Source organism: Sinocyclocheilus rhinocerous, unplaced genomic scaffold (genome assembly GCF_001515625.1).
Source record: "Sinocyclocheilus rhinocerous isolate Xijiao unplaced genomic scaffold, SAMN03320098_v1.1 scaffold1445, whole genome shotgun sequence".
Classification (NCBI taxonomy): Eukaryota; Metazoa; Chordata; class Actinopteri; order Cypriniformes; family Cyprinidae; genus Sinocyclocheilus; species Sinocyclocheilus rhinocerous.
Genome location: NW_015658652.1, coordinates 80,806 through 91,316, shown reverse-complemented (window position 1 = coordinate 91,316; position 10,511 = coordinate 80,806). Strand labels below are relative to the sequence as shown.

At 38.3% G+C, this 10,511-nt stretch overlaps 1 protein-coding gene across 1 annotated transcript in view; it reads left to right on the top strand.

Moving 5' to 3' along the window:
- LOC107722800 (teneurin-4-like) overlaps positions 1 to 10,511 on the top strand; it is a 243,647-nt gene that overhangs the window by 179,182 nt on the left and 53,954 nt on the right. The window contains exons 20-23 of the mRNA XM_016531280.1: positions 2,906 to 3,167; positions 5,858 to 6,125; positions 6,216 to 6,359; positions 8,476 to 8,725. Coding sequence (XP_016386766.1) covers positions 2,906 to 3,167; positions 5,858 to 6,125; positions 6,216 to 6,359; positions 8,476 to 8,725 — 924 coding nt within the window. The remainder of the gene's footprint in view (positions 1 to 2,905; positions 3,168 to 5,857; positions 6,126 to 6,215; positions 6,360 to 8,475; positions 8,726 to 10,511) is intronic.

The following is a 10,511-nucleotide window of genomic DNA, read 5'->3' as shown; positions in this document are numbered from 1 at the left end:
TATAATTCTTCATTAATAATTATTTAGTTGTTTGTAATGTTAATTGTAAAAAAAATAAAAATAATACAAAAATTGAAAGTAGTTTCAATGTAGTTAGCTACTTTTTTGATAGTAACTTGTAGTGTAGCTAGCTACTTTTTCAGAAGGGTAGCTTGAATGTAGCTTAACTACTTTCATTGACGAGTAGCTTGTAGCTGGTCAAGCTACAGTTTCAGAGTAGCTTCCCCAACACTGTTTATAACAAATTTTTGTGTGAATTTAACCATATATATCAGACTCAGGACTCACAACCATATTCTGGCACTGTGTGAACATAGCCTCAGTTCAGTTCAGAGGACTAAAAGTGGGTGGCTTCGACCTGTTTGGGGTCTTAAGCCATCGATCTGGCTAACCCCTTTGGGTTAACTCTATGTCCCTTCAAAGTGTGCACTGAATGGCTGAATGCACTAATAAAGTGTGTCACCCGTGCCTGAGGTGCTTGTGTGATTGATAATAGGTCTGTGAATCACTCATCGATTGGCATGGCAGCCTTTAGGGCCATGTGCATGCCTGTGTAATGGATATATGTGTGCGTGTCTTTCATCACATGTGACTGGCCGGCTAGCTTTTACTGCAGATTCACGTTGACTCTATACAGCTGCATTAAATGCACTGTAATGAATGCTGATATCAGTGTCTGTTCATATTAAGAAATCCCTACAGCACACATGCTTTCTCTTGCAGACACTTACCTAAAAGCATGCTCTGTTCAAACTCCCACAGCGCACAGACAAATGCTCACATTTTAGCAAGGGCACGACAACAAGGGCAAAGCAGACCTTTGTTTATCAGCCGTGCCAATGAAAGCACTGTGAATAGCCCTTTGGGATATGTAGTTGAATTAATGTTCAAGCAGCGTGAGGTGTGACTACAGATGCACACCGCATCTATGCCGACCCCGAGAACAAAGACACACAGTACAGCGCATTCTACGAGTCAACATATCACATATTGCTAATCGACTGTTTGTGTTGTAGGCGTATTCGGCACGAAAGTGCATTTGTGCTTTCATGTCTACCAGAGCGTGTTGTAAAGGTGTGTCTCCTCGTGATGATAAACAAGAAAGCAGATCTGGATTTGTACACAGTCAGTCATCTAGCAAGCCACATACACGATAGCCTGCATACAGCTTCCTGTTCCATTTCTGTTTAGCGGCGTGAAAAACAGAGCTCTCTGATTAGTGCGACTCTATATGCAGAGCGTGTGCCGCCTTTGTAGCGTTGTTGTAAAGTTATGTTAGCACAGACAGCTTCGCACGCACAGATCAATAATACTTTACCCTTCCCTTAAATGTCATTTCCCCTCTCACCTCCTTTATCAAAGCGTACCGTGCCACCGCACAACAAAGACGCTCAGCGGTGTACGCACGGCTACTGCAGCGGAGAGGAATCTTGCCAGTTTATTCCCCAATAGAGACTAACGACATCGCACACCACCCATTCATGTGGATTTTATTAATGCAAATTCAAAAGCACAGCGTATTAGACTGAGCCAATGGTTCATTGTATTCCAGTCACATTGTGTAGCTGCCAGATAAAAACCATCCCAACTAACTGAATCCGAGTCCTTTTCAATTGAATCCTGTCATTTAGAGAAACATAATGAATTACAACCTTTATTAAGTCTGGTTTTGATGGCAGTACAGAGTAACGGAGAATAATGTTGATTAAAATGTTAGTAAATGGTATTATGAGATAATGAAATGCCATTGTAATTTTACTGAATAGGAAATCAAAACACCATTTTCAAGGGTGTGATGGTTGGCATACTTTATGACACTATTAAATTCTAACACATGTATAAATGGAATAATTCAACAGATAAGTAGTTGTAGAGAATTGCGATGTGATAAGTATAAAAAACTTAAAATAAGTGGTTCATGTTTATCTTAAAATAATAGTTCACCCAAATATGAAAACGCTTTCATTCAAACAATGAGAGTGTAAACTAGTATTTGTATTAGGTTAAAAACCGGGGTACAAACTTTATGGTAAAATTGACACTGATTAGATGATACAATTCACCAAAAATCACACTATGACAAAAAAAAATCTAGTAAAAACAGCAAACCTTTAACATTAATAATGTAAAAAAACATATTATTTTTAAACCGTATTTAACAATTATTTTTAAATGTTTTTAATAAACTGTGAATATTATAAACAGTATTGTAACTATATATACTGTATATATATATATATATATATATATATATAACATTTTAAATAAAAGATGTGTGAAAAAGCATTTGTTTTGTGTGCTTTCCTGAAGCTCAAACTGTGGGCCATGGCGCTAGCAACATCAGTATCATGGGTTTGATTCTTAGAGAATGAACATGCATGAACTAGTAAAAATGTAAATTTTGAATGCAGTGTAAGATTCTTAGGATAAGAGCATCTGCCAAAGGCATAAATGTAAGTACCCTCTGCGGTTAGTTGAGAAATTGACATACATAAAAATGTTTTCATTTTGGGTCTGTGTAGCTGCCATTAATGATGAAATATGCAGGTCAAATTAACCTCCAAATATCATAATCATAATATGCACATTCAACAACACATCAGAGTGTTAAAACATCATAAGTTAGCCTTTATTTGTGACTCAAAATGGGTCAGTTTGCAACATAATATAAGGGAAAGAGTAATTTTAGGGTAGAGGTTTTACTATTGGGGACAATGGTGATCGTTAATGGATAGTTCCTTGTGGGACTTGAACCAACAACCTTATCGTTACCAACCCAGATTTTAATAAACACAACTGCAAAGCTAAAATTTCTGAAAGACAAATACTCTATATTCTAACATTATTGAAAATTAATGAATGGCTTTATCTCAATAGCTAACCAAACATGCTCTCTCTGTTTCAGCTTCGACTTGGTGAGTAACGGGGGCGTGGCTGTAGCCCTGCGGTTTGAGCGCGCTCCGTTCATCACTCAGGAGCACACCTTGTGGTTGCCGTGGGGACGCTTCTTTGTTATGGACACCATTGTGATGAGACACGAGGTCAATGACATCCCCAGCTGTGACCTGAGCAGCTTCACCCGTCCCATGCCCATCGTCCTGCCTGCCCCGTTGACGGCGTTTGCCGGGACCTGCGTCGAGAGGGGCAACGTCGTTCCAGAGATTCAGGTGATAAGCTATACAGAGGAAGTGAAAAATATGTTACAATTCATAATGTGTACAATTGATCTGTTAATATAACCAAAAACATGTGGGTGGGGCAAAATGATATTGACCAATAGTGTCCAATTTCATTTATTAAAGTTTAACCAATCGAATCTGAGTAGACTAAATCCCTCCCTATATAATTTACCCCACTAAATATTCTGTTTCAATTAAAAATACAACACATTATGAAGTTAAAGTTGGCTTGAAATAAAAATTCGAAATTCTTAATCCATGTTATTGATTTTACTGTAGGCGATTTATGCCTACATATATTTCATTTTTTTGTACTTCACAATTCCAGTTAAATGACAGACTTCCAGATTTTTCTATAAGTTTTGTCCTTAAACTCCACCCCTTTCTTACAATCAACTGTAAGCTCACATTCTGATCTACCACTGTCCAGTCAACAACCAATAGATAAAGTCCCCGCCCTACTTTTATTTCCTATAATCTCTTTCACTCGGATGTACATCTCAATAGATATGTTGCTGTTTCAGTTGTATCGCAACTTTAATTACATTTTGCATGCCATTTTGTGTGTTTAAAAAGCTTGTTTTTATGATTTTACTGTATTTTTGTCTTCATCTTAACTTTTAAGAAAAAAGTCTGATTCTTGTTTAGTCTGACAGTTACAGACTGTTCAAAATTGTACGGCTATCTCAGACAGATGAAAAATGTGGTAATTTGCCACGATTGATTCCAGACTAGTGCCGATAATTTGCCACGATTGATTCCAGACTAGTGCCGATTCCAGACTAGTGCCGATTCCAGACTAGTTCATAATGATGTTCTGATAGACAGCAGGGGCAGATATTGGGAAATGTACATCAGAAGGGAATGGAGGAGGCTCTGTCTCGTGTGGCAGTCCTGTGATTTTATCTCCTGTGTGTAATTGGGCAGAGATACACAGTCCAATTTACTACGCCAGACATTTTCTGAAGAACGATAATTACATTTAGACGAAAGCAGCATGGAAGCTTTTTGAGTCTGACTCCTGGATGAGCTTTGCAGTTGGTGCAAAAAAAAATATCCCTGTTTTGGATTTGAGGGACTGTCATCAAGATTTTATGTGTTTAAGTTTGTGTATGTTAATCTCATTGCATCAAGTGTGTCTATAGATATATTTTAATATGCACATATATATGTGTGTGTGTGCGTTTGAGTTCTGATTGCTCTACTTGTACCTGTGTGCCAACCTTCCTAATTATTTTGTCTTCGTCTTTGGTTTACAAGATAAATGAGTCGGGCTCACAAGCATTGTGCTGTCTGGGCTATTAATATCGGCACAAATCTGTCCCATCCCAAATGTTGAGGCGGTTTATTCACACACACTTACATGTGCATCTACACACACCCACACACAGAGTTTTCACAGGTTTACAAACGGAAACGTCTATGGAAGTGCTTTTCTTATCAGTGTTTATTGACGCAGTAATGATCGGCTGTGTTTATTGGTCAGCTTTGTGCTTGACTGTGATAAAGGAGCGATACGCTGAGAGTTAATGAGAGCTCTTCAGTGAACAATGAGAAACCTCTGAGCCACTAAGGCGTTGTTAATGATGCCTGTGTGACTTAGACGTATGCATTGCTTTACACTGAGTGAGTTGTTCACTTGTTATTATAGTTGAGTAATTTGAAGGTTTCCGGGTCACATTTCAACCCCAAATCAAGAGGGAATAAAAAGAAATGATATTAAGAAGATTTGGCTGGAACTATGGTTGTTCGAGTGTAATTTCACAAAATTACAAAAATATTTTTGAATAGTACCAGCAACATTTGTGGAGTGGAGAGGTTAAATCAGAAAGTGGAACGCAAAAGAATAATACTGTTTAATAATTCATTATTAATTATCACTGTTTAATAAGAATAATACTGTTCAGGCCTTCATCAGGGCTAAAAGTTTGCAAGTGGAAAAAGACTCATTTAAACACGTTTTTTTTAATAGGTAACCATAAGAGGCTACTGGCCTGATGTGTGATAATTTATCTGATATATGACAAAATATTCTTTATTTAGTTTCACTTTCTGTTTTCTTTTTTTTCTTTTTGGACTCGCATGTGTCGCTGGTACTGGTCAAAGAATGCTGGAAAAATGATGTATCTTGCTTTCCACAAAAATATTAATCATAAAAGCGTATATAAGCCAGTATGGCCAATATAAGATTCCATGTGACACTGAAGAGTGTAAGTAATGACTGCTGAAAATTCAGCTTTGCCATCACAGGAATAACTTACATTTTAAAATGTATTAACATACTGTAGAAAACCGTTCTTTTAAATTGTAATAATATTTCACAATATTACTGTTTTACAGTCTTTTTGATCAAATAAACGGAGCCTCGGTGAGCCTAGAGACTTCTTTAAAAACAAAATCTTTTCAAGTGTTTTTTTTTTTATATAATAGCTTTTTTCTTTCTCTTTGAGGTGAAATATGGCCTAGATTCACCCAATAATTAGTATTTTTGCACTGTATAATAAAACGTCTGCTGTGAAAAAATTAATTCATTCTCATTTGCGTATATACTGGAGATGCTAAATAATGCAAACACTTCTCAGCAGGGTGCATCTCCCACAAAATTAGCAGATTTGTTACAGTTTGCTCTGTTTTCTTGTAACTAATATGAACGTTTTCACCTGTCTCTCTCTCTCCAGACCCTCCAGGAGGAAGTGCGGATCCCAGGTACAGATGTACGTTTGAGCTACCTGAGCAGCAGGACGTCAGGGTATAAGTCCCTCCTGCGCATCTCCCTGACCCACTCCACCATCCCGTTCAGCCTGATGAAGGTGCACCTCATGGTGGCCGTCGAGGGAAGGCTCTTCAGGAAGTGGTTCTCAGCTGCGCCTAACCTCTCCTATGACTTTGTCTGGGACAAGGCAGATGTCTACAGCCAAAAAGTTTATGGGCTGTCTGAGGCGTTCGGTGAGTGGGGAATGAAGTTTGTCAGTGTCACATTGCTCAGGGCTGTTGACGTCCTCAAGTTCAAATGTGTTTATTCTTCACTCCCACTAGTGTCCGTGGGTTTCGAGTACGAATCCTGCCCGGATCTGATCCTCTGGGAGAAGCGAACAGCCGTCCTGCAGGGATACGAGACCATTGCGTCCAACTTGGGCGGCTGGAGCGTGGACAAACATCATGCTCTGAATATCCAAAGTGGTGAGTTAGTACATGCAGAAGCATGAAAGCTATTCAAATGCTCACAAACACACAGTTGCTTATTAATGATCAGATCTGCTGAGTTTTCCCCATTGTGGAAATTCTCATAAATGTTTCACTGCTTGCTAAAGATGAACACTTGTTGCTTGAGAGGACTGAACTTTGATTGGAGTGGATGTTATCACATTTATTTATACAGTATTTATACAATACAGATTCAAATTTCATTTTTAAATGTTTTGAAAAGTTCAATTATGAAAAGTTCAATTCAGCTATAAGCAGCTCGAGTCAGTTTAGTGGTGATATCTGTATGACAGGACTTTATTTGAGTTGAACAGGTCAATTTTCCTACTGCTGCTGAATTGTCTCTGAAATCAGGGATTGCGTAAACTGCTCTGTTCAGTTTCTGTCAAGTATTATTTTTGCCAGCGCACAGGTGCTCTTATCTCAGTAAATGAGGCGTACTTGCAGCACAAGTATTAGGAGTGCAGGTGGCAGCTTGGTCTGTCACTAAAACCCAGCGCTGTCAACATGAGGACTTCCGGTAAAATTTGCTCAGATTCTTCAAGTGCCAACTCTCTCTCACCCTCTCTTTTCCCAAGTGAATTTACTACCATTTGGTTTACACTGAAGCTTGTTTTAATGTCTTCTGTTCATTAATTGATTCTCCTTGGCTCCGCACTCACTCTGTAGTTTTTGCCCTCAAATTATTCACACAGAGTGCAATGCAAAATAAGTGAATGCAAAATTTCATTAGGCTCTATGAAAAGTTTTCACACCTGAATGAAACTTAATCACACTCATGTGAAATTAATTGCTGCCAAAAACCAGACAAAACATTTTTTGCCAGGCTTTGCAAAAAATCTGTAAAACAGAACGAAAATGAGTCACTCTCATGAGAAATTACAAGTTTTTGTTTGTAAACCTGAAAGACACTTTACTGCACTCAGGCAAAATTAGTTAAACTTTTTTTTTTTGCCCTAATACTATTCACAACAAACATGCCACAACATTTCATGAGGGTATGCTAGAAGTTTAGGGTTTGTGAAAATGTATTTTACAAAGAAAGTGAATCGCTCTCCGGTTTTTCACATGCTTTAATGCACAACCCATTCAACTTACAAAAAACTTTTTAAACATCTCCTACACATTTATCTGGAATACTTTTGGGTGCAAAAGGTTATATGTTACTGATCAATAATTTTTATTTTTCAAAAACCTTTACCAGCAGGTACATGTATTCCTAAATTGCCAGATTTGCTTTAAAGTTTCAAGGAAATTTACGGTTTCAGTTGAAAGCCTTTTACACAGTGAAATTTGCGGTGAATTTTCGAGATCGATGAGAATACGCCTTTGCATCAGCTCTAGTAAACCCACCTGCATTTCCAGCCAATCAGCATGGACGGACTGAAAACGCTGAAATTTAGCATCTCTCAAAACACAGCACGATTCAACAGGTGCTTGGAGAGAAAACAGTGCACAATGAAAATCACTGAAAATTGAGTTTCGCAATCTTTGCCACTCTGCCACTTTTGAATGGCGTTTGCGGTGAGCTGTTAAGCACTGGAGATTCATTGAGGCATGCCGTGGAGATTCAGATTGACTGATAATAAGAGGAAGTTGTCTTTCATTCTATGACTGTGGACCTTCACTTAGCTGGTTTCTATACAGAAGCATCTGGCTGTGCGAGTGAAAAATAACTCCTTTCGATAAATGAATTCAGTTCCGTTTAGCACATCTCGATCCTGCTGGTTATTTAGCTAAATCCTTTCTCAAGCGCCATCCGTCCCATAGCTCTGTGACAGAGAAAAGCTCCATACAATTAAATTTAATGTCATTAAATTTGAGCAGAACTGAATCAGCTTTAAAGTCTCCGCTTCTCATATTCGATAAAACCTATTGATTTACTGCAGAGTGAAGGCTATTCTGTACATTTCTGCCTTATGGACGTCAACTTGAGATAGTCACCACTGATAAGCTATTACTAAATATAATGTAGAAACTTAAATTTTCTGTAAAGCTGCTTTGCAACGATTTGCATTGTGAAAAGCGCTATACAAATAAAATTGAATTGAATGGATTTGGGAAAATTACAATGACTCGCTTTGTCGCTCAGGTATCCTGCACAAGGGTAACGGCGAGAACATCTTTATTTCCCAGCAGCCCCCAGTCATCGGAAGCATCATGGGTAACGGGCGGAGGCGCAGTATCTCCTGTCCAAGCTGCAACGGGCTGGCAGACGGAAATAAGCTGCTCGCACCTGTAGCTTTAGCCTGTGGGTCGGATGGCAGTCTGTACGTGGGGGATTTCAACTACATCCGTCGGATCTTCACCACAGGAAATGTCACAAGTGTCTTAGAGCTCAGGTTTGGCATTCTGCATGTGCATAGATACACAAACATTCGCCTACCCACCAAAATGACAAGTTGCTTGTAGATCCTGTTATATGAGTTGTTCACAAACCAAAAGTTATCTGACTATCAGTACTTGGAAAGCACAGGATTGATGCTATTGGAATCAGTGTATCATTCGTTCAGTCGTTTTTTGTTTAATATTGAAAGTAGAAAAATTAGAAAATGGCTCCTTTTTCGTTTTTTATTTTTTTCCAAAAAAACGAAAAACAAGAATTCAGCTTAATTTTTTGTTTTTCGTTCAGGGGTGGAAAAATTGATACACAGCTTGAATATTCGATTTCTACATGTGGACGGGAATTAAACGCCTCTTTCTGCTGATTGGTCAGCGAAGATCTAACCGTGCCATCATCAGTTCTTCCTCAGTTCCACGCAGCAGAATAATAGTCCTCCGCTGCTGCAGGTGTACAGATTCTTAACGCGTTTATTGCAACTACATGTAATCTTTTCTCACCAATCAACCAGACTTACGAATAGCTCGAAACAATCTGTACCAGGGCAGATCCTAGACAGGGCTTTCTTCTGTGTAGATATAAATACTATGCTTTGCATCATCAGCTGGGCATGGCAGGGTATGATATGATGGCTGTCATAGCCTACCCTGGTCGCCCAGTAAGTTTGTTTGTTTAATTAATTAATTTTAAATTAAATATTTTAAACACTGCCCTGGTCGCCCAGTGAGTTTGTTTGTTTAATTAATTATTTACTTTTAAATTAAATATTTTAAACACTAATATAAAAAGGAAAGAATAATGCATTGACTTGGGTATATGATAGGCCTATAACGTTCACGCAAGAACAACCGGAGAACAGAGATACATACTCTTCTGAGTTTTATAATGTAGTCTTTTGTTTTATTAAAATTGATTAAAATTTATATCTCATAAGAATATGTGCTTGTGCATGGCGTGAGTTGCTGCGCACTCGCACACAGGACTGCAAGGCAAGATTTTCAATAACTTTCTCACCAAACCCTACAGTATACATTCAGAACGCTTGGAATATACACGACGAGTTGAAAAGTGAAAGTCACCATTCTCTGCCTTTAACTGGGCAAGTGCCAACAGGACACTTATGCAGGATACGGTAATGCAAATTATTACGCGGGCCCCCTGGCACTTTGAGAACCGCTGGTCTACACAGAAGAAAGCCCTGTCTAAGCTCTGCCCCGGTACAGATTGTGTCGAGCTATTCGTTAGTCTGGTTGTTTGATGAAAAAAAGATGAAATGTAGTTGCAATGAAGGCGTTAAGAATTACGTACACCTTCAGCAGCGGCGGACTATTATTCTGATGCGCAGAACTGCAAAAAAACTGATGACTGCAGTCACGGCACGGTTTGATCTTCATCTGACCAATCAGCAGAAAGTGGCATTTAATTCCCGCCCACATGCAGAAATCGAATATTAAAGCTGTGTATTCATTTTTCTACCCCTGAACAAAAAATGAAAAAGTAAGCAGATTTCTTGTTTTTCGTTTTTTTGGAGAAAAAAAAATGAAAAAAACGAAAAAGGAGCCGTTTTCTCATTTTTCTACTTTCAATATTAAATCAAAAAACGAATGAACGAATGATACACAGATTTATTGGCCTTTCACTTTATTAGAAATAGTTTACCCCAAAAATAAAAATGTTGTTGTTGTTGGTTACTCACCATCATTCCAAACCTGTCTGACTTTAATGATCGCAATGAGTAGGATTTGTTCCACAGAAGAGAATAAATGATGACAGAATTTTCATTTTTT